Below are 18,167 nucleotides of genomic sequence, written 5' to 3'. Positions count from 1 at the left end.
ATCCATTGACATCCTTAATTACGTCTAATGTTTAATTTTTAAGTTGAATTGGCATGTGAGTTACCCGAAATATCAGGAGAGCTGGTAGAGGTCAAATAAGTAGAGAATATTAAAATATGTAGTCCATTGGTTCTTGTGTTCTCTTATTTTTATTTTTTGTTAATATAAAGCAAGTTGAAATTATCATTATTATTATATTATTTCAAGTTTGTACGAACTACGAAGTTAATTGTGAGTAGGTTCTAACATCAACATCCTATTCCGTGAATGGGATTTGTGTTGTTATATATGCTATTCGGTTCATGGAAACTACTACGTAATTAACTGATTTATATAGAAATGGTCAAAACTCCACCAACTGAACAGTAAAATTGAATGCTAAATTGAATCTTGCAAGAAAACTAAAAGTCCTTTTATTGACTAATCAAATGCATTATTTATTACTTGTCTTTATATAACTTGGATTCTTGTCATATTAATTAACTGCACATTATTGTACCAATTATTTGCAACAAACAATATGATTACTTTCTCAATACTTTTTCTGCTTTCAACATTTTCACTACCATTTTTAGTTGCACAACAACAAATTACAGATGGTTCATCTCTCACGGCAACTGAGGGTGGCAGACCATGGCTATCACCTTCAGGTGAATTTGCATTCGGGTTCCAACAAATTCAGGGCCAATCAGATAACTTCGTGTTATCCATTTGGTACGACAATATACCTGAAAAGACGATCGTATGGTATCTACAAGTAACTCCAATAGTGTCTAACGGGTCGAAAATTGAGCTAAGCAACGGGCGTGGGCTCGTGCTTAGTGACCCTCAAGGCAGACAAGTATGGACTTCAGGGACCTCTTCTGGTCTTGCTTATGGTGTTATGAACGACACGGGTAACTTTGTACTTGTTAGTAACGATTCGCGCAATCTATGGGAGAGTTTTAAGTCTCCATCTGATACCTTGTTACCTACTCAAGTTATGAATTTAGGGTTTGTGATGAATTCGAAGATGAGCAGGACGAATTTTAGTGGGGGACGGTTTCAGTTACGCTTGCTTTCAGATGGGAATCTTGTTCTTAACGGCCGAGATATAGCTTCTGATGTCGCTTATAATGCGTACTACGTCAGCGGTACGAATGATTCTTCGAATATCGGTGATCAGTTGATCTTAGATGCAAATGGATACTTGTATATATTGAGAAAAAATGGTCAAACGTTTGACGTTGGCCCACGAGAAACAGTTCCGTCTGGCGATTATTATATCCGGGCCACGCTTGATTTCGATGGAGTGTTTACGCTGTACTATCGAGCCAAAAATAGTGTCGATAACACGAGCTGGAGTGTCGCATGGTTGGAGCCGGAAAATATATGTGCAGCTATGAGGGCGGATAATGTAGGAAGTGGTGCTTGTGGGTTCAATAGTGTTTGCAGGCTCGATGGTGCGAGCCGGCCTATCTGTGAATGTCCGAAAGGGTTTTCTTTACTGGATCCGAACGATCCGTATGGTGACTGTAAATTTAATTTCATTCCAAATTGTAACGAAAAGGAGTCAGATTATGAAGAAAATATCGATTTCATAGAGCTTGCGAACATAAATTGGCCGTTTGCTGACTACCTGAAATTACTTTCAGGTAGCATGAATGAATGTAAAGAATTATGCTTGTATGATTGCTTTTGTGCAGTGGCCGTTTATGATGGAACTAACTGTTGGAAGAAGAGGTTGCCGCTTGCGCACGGATGGATGAATGATACGGAACTTGGGCGGGCGTTCGTGAAATTTAGAAAAAACGAACTTCCTTCAAATAGCCCGACCCAGTTTAGAGAGAGGACGAAAGGCCAGAAAACGGTTATAACCGTAGTATCGGCCCTGTTAGGTAGCTCTGTGTTTGTAAATGTCATATTAGTTGGTGCTATCTGTCTCGGTTTTGTTCTGAGCTACAAAAAAAGTTATAACCAAGTTGATAAGGTTGTCGAAACCAATCTGACTTATTTTTCATATAACGAGCTCGTTGAAGCTACGAACGCATTCAAGGAACAACTGGGAAAGGGCTCTTTTGGGATAGTCTTTAAAGGGACGTTAGGAACGAAGAGTGTTGCGGTCAAGAAGTTGACTACATTGGTCGAAGATGGCGACAAAGAATTTAAAAATGAGGTTGACAGTATCGCGAAAACTCATCATAGAAATTTAGTGCAGCTTCTTGGCTACTGTGATGAAGGTCAGCAAAGGCTATTAGTTTACGAGTACATGAGCAACGGAACATTGGCAACGTTTCTTTTTGGAGACAAGCGACCGAGTTGGGAACAACGGAGCAATATCGCTTTAGGAGTTGCAAAGGGACTAGCGTATCTTCATGAAGAGTGTAGTACACAGATTATCCATTGTGATATAAAGCCTCAAAATATACTTCTTGATGATAACTATAACCCTAAAATTGCGGACTTTGGATTGGCGAAACTTTTGAAGATGAATGAGAGCCGAACGAATACAGGAATACGAGGAACTAAAGGTTATGTAGCTCCTGAATGGTTTAGGAATACTCCTGTTACCACGAAAGTTGATGTGTATAGCTTTGGTGTGTTGTTACTTGAGATTGTTACGTGTCGAAAAAGTGTGAAGGAATATGAGAGTGGAAATGAATATGGAGCGATCTTGACTGATTGGGCATGGGACTGTTTTCACGATAAAACTTTGGATGCGTTGGTTGGGAACGATTTGGAGGCTTTAGATGACCACAAGAGGCTAACGGCGTTTGTGATGGTTGGTCTTTCGTGCGTCCAAGAAACACCGTCTATGAGGCCAACCATGAGGAACATCATTCAGATGCTCGAAGGAGTTGTCGATGTTAATGAACCACCATGTGCATATCCTTTCTCTATTGCATCAAACTGATAATGGTAGTATGGTATCAAGTTACTTTTCAAATAGAATCTTCTCCCATTTAGAGGAGATACTTGTTTATTAAGTATTGGACCATCTATAGCAGTCTTATCATTTTTCTAAAGTTTTTTTTAGTAATAGTAATTCGTTTTTGGGTATCACCTTGTTCTAATTGATCTCGGTATCGGTGTTTTTTTTATGAATTGCTATTTCAAGTATAGCTTCCGTCGGCCTTCTTAGGAAATTGCTCAATTAATAAATATTCTTTTTTAGGTCGTACTACGAGATACTCAATCAATTAGTTATGAATTACCAACTCTTTATGTGTTATCAATATAAAATTCACCGAGTGCTTCTATTTTTAAAAGGGAGATGATTCTCACACACACTTTTTTGATCCTCACACACCAATTTAAAGAAATGAAGTATTATTAAAAGAGTAAAAGGTTAAAATAGGTGTGTGAGAATCAAAAAAGGGTGTGTTAGAATCATCCCCTTTTTAAAAAGGAGGTATCATGAGTTAAGAATCTTTTTTTTTTATTCATTATTTGGGGGGTTGATGAAGTAAAGTAAATAGCTATATAGCTATATGAGTGAAAGAGATGTATTATAAATTGTAGTAAAATATTGAATCTCATTTTCTATGTATTTTCTTATTTTTATTATTATTTTTTTTACGGCAAAACAGTATATATTATATATAAGAAAACGAAACATTTACAAGGAGTTCCAATTACATACAATCACCTACATATGTAAAACCGAAAACGAGGAAACAATGAAACCGAGATGCAAAGACTCCACAAGTGGCAGGAAAACGCCTTAATCCGTTCATTATCATTAAGAGCGAGATTGGACTTGAAAAGAGTTAACTTAACAAGCTGGAATGGGAACAGGGCACAATGTTGGTAATTCAACGAAGCACCCAAATTCTCTCGACCAAAACGACTACTCCGGGAGTGGGACAAAAAACCTGCGTGGAGTACAACATATTAACCGATCCCGGATCTCTTTGACGAACAAGCTAGCGAATCATAAGCACGTGGATTTTCTAACCATACGTCCCATTCAATTTTGAAACCTTTTACCCTGTTAGAGAACCATTCATAACTTTTAAGTTGGATTTCCTTAAAGACCAAAGTACTTGTCAGTTTAGCTTTAGTGAACATAAGTATTTGAGACCGTTTACCCGAGGACTAGTCATCTGTTGAGAAATGAATTAAAATGAGCCTTGTGTTTTCATGTATGTTTTACTTGAGCAAATTAACTTTGACTAGTCATCTGTTGAGAAACCACATAGTATTTGAAGATATAAGGTTTCCTATGCTATTTAATCAAATACAAGGTTATGCACCACCTGATATATAAACCTTTATCGCTATAACTGCCGTTCAAGAAAACATAAAGACGTTTGCAACATTAAAAAAAAAAAAAAAACAAAAAAAAAATATATATATATATATATATATATATATATATATATATATATATATATATATATATATATATATATATATATATATATATATATATATATATATATATATATATATATAGTGGTAGGATCAAGAGGGAAGTAACCAATCGGGGGGAGGCGGGGGAAAGCGGGGGGAAGCAAAAACTTTTTTTTTTCTTTTTTCGTTTTTTGAAAAAACTTTGTTCAAGAACATTATAGATGAGATGAAAATATGAACATTTAGTAGAGACACTTTTTGATAAATATTTTTATTTTGGCGGGAAAACGCTCGAAGAAGTAATATATAACAATTATCGTATTTTTCGAGCGTATATTGAGGGTTTAGCTATTGGGGTTTAGATATTAGGGTTTATAGGGTTTAGATATTAGGGTTTAGAAATTTAGGGTTTAGGGTTTAGATTTAGGGTTTAGATTTAGGATTTAGATTGAGTTTTTAACACGAACGGTTTAGAGTTTAGGGTTTAGGGTTTAGGTTTTAGGGTTTGGTGTATCGGGCTAAATTTTACTTCACAAAACATGAAAAAAAAAACGTTCATATTCTTCACGAACAATATTATCTTGAATGTTATTTTTTAAGATCGTTTTCCCATCTAAATAATAATATTCATCACGAAGTGTCTCTTCTAAATGTTCATATTTTCGTGTGATCTTGATGCCGGAAAAAAAAATTCCAAAAAAAAACGAAAAAAAAAAAAAAAATTTGCTTCCCCCCGCTTCCCCCCGATTGGTTACTTCCCCATTGATCCTGCCCCTATATATATATATATATATATATATATATATATATATATATATATATATATATATATATATATATATATATATATATATATATAAGTTAAGGCCCTTGTTAATCACAAAGGATTATCTGCAATGGTCCAATTGTGATGACGTGGCTGACTCAAAGTCTTAAAAAGATCAGAAAAGGAATACCTGATTTATTTGTTTACTACTACTCTAAAGTAATGCAATACTCACATAATAACCATATATCTCTTTCATGGGTTTGTCTCATTAGAAGGATAAAGATAAAGGCATATGGTTCTACATGTGATGCTAACTGTTACATATAATTCCTCATACATCTTTTGTTTCTGGGAACGTTGGTAGATTGGTGTATGTCGTGTCATCACCTTAATTTTACAACGTTGATTCGTGTGTTGAGAAGTCTATTAGCCATTTAATATTATCTTTTACAAGTAAGAAGTTAATTATCCTAGCTAGCTTTCCACAACCTGATCAGCTGCCTGTTTGTATCCGATGTTGACATTGACCGTTATCGATTAGCTATTAACTTACGGTGTTTCATGCCACGAGATCATTGGTATATGTCATTTCATCACCTTTTACAACTTTTGTCGTGTGATTAGACATAGGACGCCAATATAAAAGTGAAGAATTTTATTAGACATTTAATTAGAACTTTAATAAAATATAATATTTTTATAGATGATATAAAATAATTTCCCCATAAAATGCCAACCTCCAAAGATAGTAACACGTCCCTAAAGTTAAAGCGATAAACTTATCAGATCTCTCTTGATTTCAATTGATGAGTGATGTTAATAAGTCACTACTTTAAACTTATAAAGGACTTACAATTTCTTTCTCAAGCCGATGTGAGACGAATTGTTACTATAAAACAAATGGCACATCCTCGAGAATATTTTGATCCATACAATCTGGAGGATGTTTTTTTTTTTTTTTCTAACGACGGAATTTTATTAAGCTACCACCTCGTTAGCGAGAAACTAGGGAGGGGAGCAACGAAAAAATTACAATGGCTTAATTAACCACTCCTTCCAACTAATGTTTTGATTTCATCTATCACAAATCCAATTAAAAGAGTACATACGAATTAAAATAACTCATGTTTCTTCAACTTTGTGGCGTCAAAGAGAGTCATGTTTCGGAATTTCCATAACATCCAACTCAAAAGCAGCAACAATCGCGTGTATAGTCGAGTCTTGGAACCATACGAATAATGCCAACCTTGATGCCCAATGATCCAATCTGTCCAGCCATCGAAGGTAGGCATGTGACGACCCAGAAATTTCCGACCAAATTTAAACTTAATCTTTATATGTTTCTGACACGATAAGCAAAGTCTGTAATGTTGGGTCTCAAAAGGTTTGAACTGTTTCATATATCCATTTAAACTTCGACTGTTCCCGACGATTCACGAACAACTATTTGTAAATAGATATGTGTGTGTATATACATATATATAGATATAAATAATAATTGAAAATATAATTTGAAATATTATATGTTGTTAATATTAAAATTAATTATGTAAAATAAAATAAAAATATGATATTATGAAAATTATTATTTAAAACACATTCATATAAATAAAATATATAGAATATATATTTTGTGATTTCGAAGTTATTTAGTAAACGACGGTAACACTAAATTATAATTCGATTGATAATAAACGAGTTAAAAATGAACTTATGTGATTTTAAAATAAACGGTGATTCGAAAATGAGTTTTATAAATTTTAGGTTTATTAATAATATATTTAGAAGTTGTTTGTCAAATTTTAAAACTTTTTTATATTTTACATGGGGGTTGGGAGTGAATAATTAATGTAATTTTTATTTAATAATTTATGATTAAATTTTATACCATAATGACCAAAATAAATAAAACTATTTAATTTAAAAATTTGGTATTTTTCTGAAGACTTTTTGTTATCCGCCACTGATTGAACACGGAGTACGATCTAGCATTCCGGGAAGAGTGCCGGTAGTTATATTCCAAAACACCCTGGCTTAACTTTTAAATATTATTTACATTTCAATTCAATTGACTTATGAGTATTATTATTGTACTATTATCATTATTATATTTATAGTTATATAATTAAGAGATAAGAGATATATGATATATATACATACACTACTATCTTTTGTCTTCCTTCCAACCATCTCAACCTCATCACCCTCACACCACCACCTGCCACCATCTAGAACCGCCTCCATCCACTACCTTCGTGTTCGTTTTAAACCTTCATCACAACCAACAAATCACCATAACCACCTTGAAGACAGTCCCTAACTCCCTATCACCTACGCGTTTTCTGTTGACAATTATCACAAACATCACGAACATTACATATTGTTTCTGTTTCTGAGTTAGTTCGACACTAACCACCATCAAGAACAACTGCAAACATTCGGATCGCCAACACCACAGCTCCATCTCTCTCTTCCCTCTCTTCTCTCTTCTCTCTTCTCTCTTATCTCTCTCTATCCTTAAAACCCGAACCCTTCAACACCTCTGCTATATTTCTGTTTCTGTATGGAATTTACAACCGTTAACATCTACAAAATGCTTAATCATATCACGGCTGTTACGTGGTTGTTTTGTTTCTATTTTCCTGTTTCAAATTCGAAAACCACAACCACAAAAGGGCTACTGCAGCTGCTATATTTTTTTTTTCTTTTCGCTGCTATTGCCACTTCTGTAGCTGCTACAGCTGCTGTCCTTCTTCCTTTTTTGTTCGAACTTCATCACCACCGTTTGTTTATGGTTACAGCCACACCTCATTACCATTGAAGTAACAATCACCCTCAAAATCCACCCCCAACTGTTCCCTTTTAAAACCTGCTACATATATTTTTTTTTCTGATCGGTTACAACGAAACCCATATATATTGAAGATAATTATGAAACAAAATAAAGATTGATGATTAGGATTGATTATGGTTATGTTGACAAAGATGATGATGAACGCGATGCTTTAATTGATGATGATGAGGTTACGGTAATGGAAGAAAGTAATGATGATGTTGTCACGAATGATTTTGATGATGATGATGAAAACGATACATGATGAAGTGATTAGTCGATGATGATGGTTTGGAGGATATTACGATGATATGAGATGATGATAGCAGGAGATTGATGATGATAAGTTGTTGATGATCGAGCTGTGCTTTTCCTTCTGTCAAATACCGAACCCCACACCCAAAAACCCATCGAGTATAATTAACTATAACATGTTAGTGGGCTTATGGAAGGTTTTCCTTGTTGGGCTCGTCAAATTTAATATTGGGCCGTGTAAATATTGGGTGGACTAAGCCTAGTTGGTTATTGGACTTGAAACATAAAAACACAAGCAATACGGGTTAAATGGTATTGGGTCCGTAAGTTAATCAGAAAAACGGTTTGGCTCAGCTGGTTTGGGGTGGTGTCGTGGTAGCGGGAGGTCGCGGGTTCGAGTCTCGTTTGGGGCATTCTTTTTATAAAAGCTTTTTATAAGGGTATACTCTTTTATTTTAAATTTATTATTATTATTATTATTATTATTATTATTATTATTATTATTATTATTATTATTATTATTATTATTATTATTATTTATTATGTTACTATTAAGTATTAATACTATTATTATTATTGTTAGTATTATTATTATTAAATATTATAACTATTATCATTATTATTATTATTATTATCATTATTGTTATTATTATCATAATTATAATTATTAAAATTATTATTACTAATATAAGTATTATAATAGAAACTTCATTTATTATTATTATTATTATGATTATAGTTACAAATAAGATTTTTAGTATTATTAATGCTATTACTAATATTAATATTATCATTCAGAGTATAATTTTTATCATTTTACTACTAGTATAAGTAATATTATCATTAATATTAGTATTATTATCATATGTATAGTTATTATTTTCATTAATATCATTATATATCATCATCATCATTAATATTAGTATATTAGGAGTACCCTTTAACAATAATTTTAGTATTATTAAATTTTCTATTAAAACGATAATTATTATTAAACTTACCATTAATATTGAAAATACTATTTTTGCTAAAACTATTATTTTTACTTTTCATTATTAATAAAATTACCATTTTTATTAAAATTACTATTATCAATATTATTATTATCCTTAAATTAGTATTACTACAATTGATAATTTTACAAAACAAAAGATATATATATATATATATATATATATATATATATATATATATATATATATATATATATATATATATATATATATATATATATATATATATATATATATATATATATATATATATATATATATATATATATATATATATATATATATATTACTATAAATATTACTATAAATAAGTATACTAATACGACATAAAATTTCATTTTAACTAATAACATTAACTAAATATCAAATAAGTATCGTAATGTAAAGTAAGTATTAATAAAATTATATATATAAGAATATATTCTTAATACATAAAATAATATGTATACACTTGTTTGATTACGATTATATGTTTTAATATATATAAAAATGATATAGGTTCGTGAATCCGAGGCCAACCCTATACTTGTTCAATGTCGTCATATGTATTTTTACTACAAAATACAGAATAGTGAGTTTCATTTGCTCCCTTTTTAAATGCTTTTGCAATATATATTTTTGGGACTGAGAATACATGCGCTACTTTTATAAATATTTTACGAAATAGACACAAGTAATAGAAACTACATTCTATAGTTGGATTATCGAATCGAATATCACCCTTTTTAGTCTGGTAATCTAAGAATTAGGGAACAGACACCCTAATTGACACGAATCCTAAAGATAGATCTATTGGGCCTAACAAACCCCATCCGGGTTACGGATGCTTTAGTACTTCAATTTTATCATGTCCGATGAGAGTTCCGGAATGATGGGGATATTCTAGACGCGTTTTGTTAATGTCGATTACCAGGTGTTCACCATATGAATGATTTTTATCTCTATGCAGTTTTTGCGAAATGCCTGATATGAGATGATGTTTATGAAAAATGGAAATGAAAATCTTGTGGTCTATTAAAATTATGGAAATGATTGATTATGATAAACTAATGAACTCACCAACCTTTTGGTTGACACTTTAAAGCATGTTTATTCTCAGGTATTAAGAAAATCCTCCGCTGTGCATTTGCTCATTTTAGAGATATTACTTGGAGTCATTCATGACATATTTCAAAAGATGTTGCATTCAAGTCGTTGAGTTCAATAAAGATTATTATGACAGATTAGGTTAATTATTGTTAGATATATTATGAAATGGTAAGCATGCCGTCAACTTTTGATGTAATGAAAGTTTGTCTTTTAAAAACGAATGCAATGTTTGAAAAATGTATCATATAGAGGTCAAGTACCTCGCGATGTAACCAAATGTAATGTATTCGTCCAGATGGATTAGGATGGGTCTTTATAGGTGGTATCAGAGCGGTAGTCTTAGCGAACCAGGTCTTGCATTAGTGTGTCTAGCTGATAGTTGTTTAGATGCATTAGTGAGTCTGAACTTTGACCGTGTCTGCATGTCAAAGGTTTTGCTTATCATTTCGTGTCGAAAATTACTTACTTATCATCCTTAAAGTCTAGACACATCTTACTGCCTCTATTGCATAGATAGTGTATAGATAAAATCGTATCTTAGCGTATCTGTTACTGTAAACTTTGCCTGTCAGCTTCTGAAGATTCCTCCGTAACTTATGGGATCTTGGTATTTTATGTACATATGAAAATTTTGTATTTCTAAGTCCTATAATCTATCTCATATTGAAAATCAATTCCCCGATCGTACGAGATGGATCCTTCAACTAGTTTGAGTTCATCAGATTACGAAAGCTATTCTGATATGGATATTCACCTGAGCTCCGAAAGCAGTGTAAACGAAATGGATCAACCAATTAGTCATCTTCAATTTTGGATGAATTGGGGATGGGTTCGTAGTTGACTTAACCGATGGAAGGCGATCCTTTCCACCCACCAACCTGCACTCTTGGCAAAGAACCTAAAGCACTTACTGACGAACCCATTTGAAACACCATTTTCACTCTCATTTCCAGAGTATCTCGCCATGATTATATTCTATCTAAAATTCTAAACCTTATTCATCCGCTCGTTCCGACCGACAATCATCCCGGAATAATGGAAGAAGTCAACGAGCTTTGCGCCCGAGTTGTAGCCTTGGAAAATATGGTGCAAAACATACCAGCTTCAGCAACATCACCGGCACTAACAGTACATTCAGTAATAGTACCCGTACCATCAACAACACACGCCTCTACATCTCATTCTGTACCTCGAGTATAATTATCGTTCTACAAATCGTTCTACATCAATTATCTTCGTTCTACATGATGATTATATAATTTCTAATGTTTTAGAGATTATGTGTTCTAGTTCTAACGATAAATCAAATGAGATTAACATCATATTAACTCATTAATTCCACAATTATATCTGAAGAAAATATATATGTATATATGTTTTCATAAAGATTGTAATCAAAATTTTTTTTGTACAAACTGTTAATGGTGAAAATATTTTAACGGGTAGGTAATACCCGAGGAATATTTAGATTTCACATTAATAAGTTACACTATACATTCTTCCAATCTGATTCAACTGTCATTTACTATTCTACATACATCCACCGATATACATATCCGTTCACCGCAGAATAGCCATTTTCATTCAATTTCATATTTGGATTTTGACCTATCAGAATCCAACAAGTGGCATAATGAAGAAAACATTTGACAAAATAAAATTTGTTAGAAACAGACAAATTAACTATGAGGAATTTTGTTAAGAATCCATGCTAACAAAATCCTAGCTAACTGTTCCTAGCTAACTGTTAATTCCGTATTACATTTTATTTATCGCAATTTTAATTCTCGCAATTTTATTTATCATCATTTAATTTCTGTTATTTATTTTGCGCACTTTAAATATCGTCGTATAAATCGGGACACGTATACAAGGTTTTAACATATCATATCGACGCATATATATATATATATATATATATATATATATATATATATATATATATATATATATATATATATATATATATATATATTATTTGGAATAAACATAGACACTCTATATGCTGTAATGCTCGAGTTCGCTATACAGGGTTGAGGTTGATTCTACAATAATATATATACTTTGGGTTGTGATCGAGTCTGAGACATGTATATAACGGGTCACGACACGTATTAATTAATTTGAATATTTTATATTAAACTATATATGAATTGTTGAACTACTAATTGTGGACTACTAACTGTGGACTAATGACATTGGACAATTAAAATGAATTAAAATATTGATTATAACATATGAAACTAAACATTTCTTTAAGTTTGCCACTTGATTTCATCTTAAGCCTCATTTGTATCTTGACGATTACAATTTGTGTTCAAACCCTTCATGATTCTTGAAAACACCTCAATCGAGAGGATGAACCAACCACACTTCATCTACGAAAGAAAAGATTGATGCATATAGTTATGTACCTGAAAATATTCGGAACCTGAGTAAATGTTTAACACGTATCTGTGCTAGCTCCTTTGGCATTAATATTACCGAAAATAACTCTGCAATTTCTTTCCAATTTAGCCAATTTTTTCACAGCTTCAACAAATCAATTTTGACTTTTCATTCGAATAAACTCTATTATAACTTTGATACATAAGTTTTCCCTTCGTCATCGTTACCGGGGAACAGTTTATATTCCACCACATTAGCAGTAAACTTACCAGCAACTTCATTACTCATTGGTTTAAATCTTTCCGAAGAACCATTATATTTGTTCATTAAAACCCTATCATGAACTCATCGGCATCTTGTAACGATAATTACCATACCAAATACCGGGAGGCATCAACCGATAATCTCGATTTTTTTTTCAATTCTACGACAACAATTATATATATATATATATATATATATATATATATATAACTTCTATCTCCTGGATTTACGAACTTCAATTCTGAATTTTTGAAAAGCGCTTTAGCTTATGAATCAGTACCCTGAGTTTTGAAAAAGCCGATGAAGCAGTGAAAACTGAAGACTGCCTTAACAATCAAAAGTTGATGATAAAGAATGGAGTGTTGAAAAAAGCTCAAAGGTTTTGATACTGAAAAATGAATTGAGCAAATCATGAAAGAGACTCTGAACAAGGACTAAACTTGTACATAAAAGAATCCAGATGATTCTGTTTCTGATGAAATCTTTAACGAATACCTTGCTCCTTAATCGCTCTAAATCATCGGGAATGAATTTCTTCATCACAATTTGATTCAAAAATTCTAAGATATTATCGTATCTTTCATTATTAATATCCTCAATATTTCTGAAGCTGCCTTCATAAATATTCTCGTCCAATATTAATTATCTCTCCGCGCTATCTGTGTTATATCATAAAAGGAAACTGTTTTAGTTTCTATATTTTGTAAACCTTCGAGTTTAAAATAAGAATGCTTTTAAAGTAGTGTTGGGAACTGATGCATGAGTTAGTATAATATAATGACACTTGATCAACGTGATTATATTACAGTAAGTCATGCTGAGTTTTCAATGGAACGTGATGATTCACAGACCATAACGTCATCACGTGCCATGTTACATAACTCTTTCATTCTGTTTAACTTTTGAACAAATCAAGAAAGTATATTCTTGATAGTTCTATTCTTAGTGATTCTGGTAATTTGACAAATCAAATCGTGCTACTACCTTTCCTTTCTACCTTGTATATTATGATAATTTAAAACTTCATACTTACGAATTCTGGACCATTACTCGCTTTACTAGAGGTCGAGAAGATAATAAAAAGGCAAAGAGCTCCAAAATATAAGAGAAGATATAAAGCCCAATAACAACACGGAGGTTACAAACCGTGGATATTAATACGAATAGCAATATAAAGACACGGTAGAATTAAGAATAGTATCACCCCAAGGTAATAGTAGAAGTAAAAAGATTTTCTGGTGGAAGATTGAAAAGAATGATGACAGAAATTATAATTAGGATAATATCAAGGATTAGAACGGGATTAAGCATTTTCACAATCTTTTGGATGTATGAACTAAGAAAGAAAGTATAGGAATGGTGAGAATAATGGAACGGAAGAGTTTAATTTATAATGGAAATATCAGACAGAGTAAATCGAGGCAGATCACCGTATTTAATTATAGAGATCTTAATTTCCTTACTCGCCGAAGAATCAAATCTTTTAGATTTCGAAAATTTTCTCTAAATCCCTTGAATTCCGGAATTCAACAGTGACTGCGTCAAAAGTTAAATCTCTATCTCAATCTTTTGTGATAGCTTCCCTCGTACTCTTCGAATAATTGAATTATTTTATCCTTATTACTCAATGGTAATAAAGCTCTAAATTTCCAACTCGTATGAGTCATGAAAATATATTTATTGTTAGCAATGACCATCCCAATCAAATTTCGGGACGAAATTTCTTTAACGGGTAGGTACTGTGACGACCCGGAAATTTCTGACCAAATTTAAACTTAATCTTTATATGTTTCTAACACGATAAACAAAGTCTGTAATATTGGGTCTCAAAAAGTTTGAACTGTTTCATATATCCATTTAAACTTCGACTGTTCCCGACGATTCACGAACAACTATTTGTAAATAGATATGTATGTGTATATACATATATATATATATATATATATATATATATATATATATATATATATATATATATATATATATATATATATATATAAATAATAATAGAAAATATAATTTGAAATATTATATGTTGTTAATATTAAAATTAATTATGTAAAATAAAATAAAAATATGATATTATGAAAATTATTATTTAAAACACATTCATATAAAAAAATATATAGAATATATATTTTGTGATTTCGAAGTTATTTAGTAAACGACGGTAACGCTAAATTATAATTCGATTGATAATAAACGAGTTAAAAATGAACTTATGTGATTTTAAAATAAACAGTGATTCGAAAATGAGTTTTATAAATTTAAGGTTTATTAATAATATATTTAGAAGTTGTTTGTCAAATTTTAAAACTTTTTATATTTTACTTGGGGGTTGGGAGTGAATAATTAATGTAATTTTTATTTAATAATTTATGATTAAATTTTATACCATAATGACCAAAATAAATAAAACTATTTAATTTAAAAATTTGGTATTTTTCTGAAGACTTTTTGTTATCCACCACTGATTGAACACGGAGTACGATCTAGCAATCCGGGAAGAGTGTCGGTAGTTATATTCCAAAACACCCTGGCTTAACTTTTAAATACTATTTACATTTCAATTCAATTGACTTATGAGTATTATTATTGTACTATCATCATTATTATATTTATAGTTATATAATTAATAGATAAGAGATATATGATATATATACATACACTACTATCTTTTGTCTTCCTTGCAACCATCTCAACCTCATCACCCTCCACCTTCCACCATCTAGAATCGCCTCCATCCGCCACCTTCGTGTTCGTTTTAAACCTTCATCACAACCAACAAATCACCATAACCACCTTGAAGACAATCTCTAACTCCCTATCACCTACGCGTTTTCTGTTGACAATCATCACAAACATCACGAACATTACATATTGTTTCTGTTTCTGAGTTAGTTCGACACTAACCACCATCAAGAACAACTGCAAACATTCAAATCGCCAACACCACAGCTCCATCTCTCTCTTCCCTCTCTTCTCTCTCTCTATCCTTAAAACCCGAACCCTTCAACACCTCTACTATATTTCTGGTTCTGTATGGAATTTACAACCGTTAACATCTACAAAATGCTTAATCAGATCACGGCTGTTACGTGGTTGTTTTGTTTCTATTTTCCTTTTTCAAATTCGAAAACCACAACCACAAAAGGGCTACTGCAGCTGCTATATTATTATTTTTTTCGCTGCTATTGCCACTTCTGTAGCTGCTACAGCTGCTGTCCTTCTTCCTGTTTTGGTCGAACTTCATCACCACCATTTGTTTATGGTTACAGCCACACCTCATCACCATTGAAGTAACAATCACCCTCAAAATCCACCCCCAACTGTTCCCTTTTAAAAACTGCTACATATTTTTTTTCCTGATCGGTTACAACGAAACCCATATATATTGAAGATAATTATGAAACGAAATAAAGATTGATGATTAGGATTGATTACAGTTATGTTGACAAAGATGATGATGATGAACGCGATGCTTTAATTGATGATGATGAGGTTACGGTAATGGAAGAAAGTAATGATGATGTTGTCACGAATGATTTTGATGATGATGAAAATGATACATGATGAAGTGATTAGTCGATGATGATGGTTTGGAGGATATTACGATGATGTGAGATGATGATAGCAGGAGATTGATGATGATAAGTTGTTGATGATCGAGTTGTGCTTTTCCTTCTGTCAAATACCGAACCCCACACCCAAAAACCGATCGAGTATAATTAACTATAACATGTGAGTGGGCTTATGGAAGGTTTTCCTTGTTGGGCTCGTCAAATTTAATATTGAGCCGTGTAAATGTTGGGTGAACTAAGCCTAGTTGGTTACCGTACTTGAAACATAAAAATACAAGCAATACTGGTTAAATGGTATTGGGTCCGTAAGTTAATCAGAAAAACGGTTTGGCTCAGCTGGTTTGGGGTGGTGTCGTGGTAGCGGGAGGTCGCGGGTTCGAGTCTTGTTTGGGGCATTCTTTTTATAAAAGCTTTTTATAAGGGTATACTCTTTTATTTTAAATTTATTATTATTATTATTATTATTATTATTATTATTATTATTATTATTATTATTATTATTATTATTATTATTATTGATTATGTTACTATTAAGTATTAATACTATTATTATTATTATTATTATTGTTAGTATTATTATTATTAAATATTATAAATATTATAAATATTATTATTATTATTATCATTATTGTTATTATTATCATAATTATAATTATTAAGATTATTATTACTAATATAAGTATTATAATAGAAACTTCATTTATTATTATTATTATTATGATTATAGTTACAAATAAGATTTTTAGTATTATTAATGCTATTACTAATATTAATATTATCATTCAGAGTATAATTTTTATCATATTACTACTAGTATAAGTAATATTATCATATGTATAGTTATTATTTTCATTAATATCATTATATATCATCATCATTAATATTAGTATATTAGGAGTACCCTTTAACATTAATTTTAGTGTTATTAAATTTTCTATTAAAACGATAATTATTATTAAACTTACCATTAATATTGAAAATACTATTTTTGCTAAAACTATTTTTTTTACTTTTCATTATTAATAAAATTACCATTTTTATTAAAATTACTATTATCAGTATTATTATTATCCTTAAACTAGTATTACTACAATTGATAATTTTACAAAAGAAATGATATATATATATATACACACACACACACACACACACATATATATATATATATACACATATATATATATACACATATATATATATATACACACACATATATATATATATATATATATATAATATATACATATATATATATATATATATGTATATATATATATATATATATATATATAAATATATATTACTATAAATAAGTATACTAATACGACATAAAATTTCGTTTTAACTAATAACATTATTTAAATATCAAATAAGTATCATAATGTGAAGTAAGTATTAATAAAATTATATATATAAGAATATTAATCTTAATACATAAAATAATATGTATACACTTGTTTAATTACGATTATATGTTTTAATATATATAAAAATGATATAGGTTCGTGAATCCGAGGTCAACCCTACACTTGTTCAATGTCGTCATATGTATTTTTACTACAAAATACAGAATAGTGAGTTTCATTTGCTCCCTTTTTAAATGCTTTTGCAATATATATTTTTGAGACTGAGAATACATG

General features: G+C 31.0%; 1 protein-coding gene across 1 annotated transcript; it reads left to right on the top strand.

Moving 5' to 3' along the window:
• Positions 1-526: 526 nt before the first annotated feature.
• LOC139844020 (G-type lectin S-receptor-like serine/threonine-protein kinase LECRK3) lies at positions 527-3,030 on the top strand. Its single transcript, XM_071834224.1, has one exon. It carries the CDS (start codon positions 884-886, stop codon positions 2,891-2,893), a length of 2,010 nt encoding a protein of 669 aa, XP_071690325.1. The 5' UTR covers positions 527-883; the 3' UTR covers positions 2,894-3,030.
• Positions 3,031-18,167: the final 15,137 nt, after the last annotated feature.

Source organism: Rutidosis leptorrhynchoides, chromosome 4 (genome assembly GCF_046630445.1).
Source record: "Rutidosis leptorrhynchoides isolate AG116_Rl617_1_P2 chromosome 4, CSIRO_AGI_Rlap_v1, whole genome shotgun sequence".
Lineage (NCBI taxonomy): Eukaryota > Viridiplantae > Streptophyta > Magnoliopsida > Asterales > Asteraceae > Rutidosis > Rutidosis leptorrhynchoides.
Note: the sequence above shows the minus strand (reverse complement) of the source record. Positions and strands in the feature narration are given on the sequence as shown.

Bases quoted from the DNA above. Each gene is read 5' to 3' on its own strand.
- LOC139844020 (XM_071834224.1), top strand. From the start codon at position 884: ATGAACGACACGGGTAACTTTGTACTTGTTAGTAACGATTCGCGCAAT.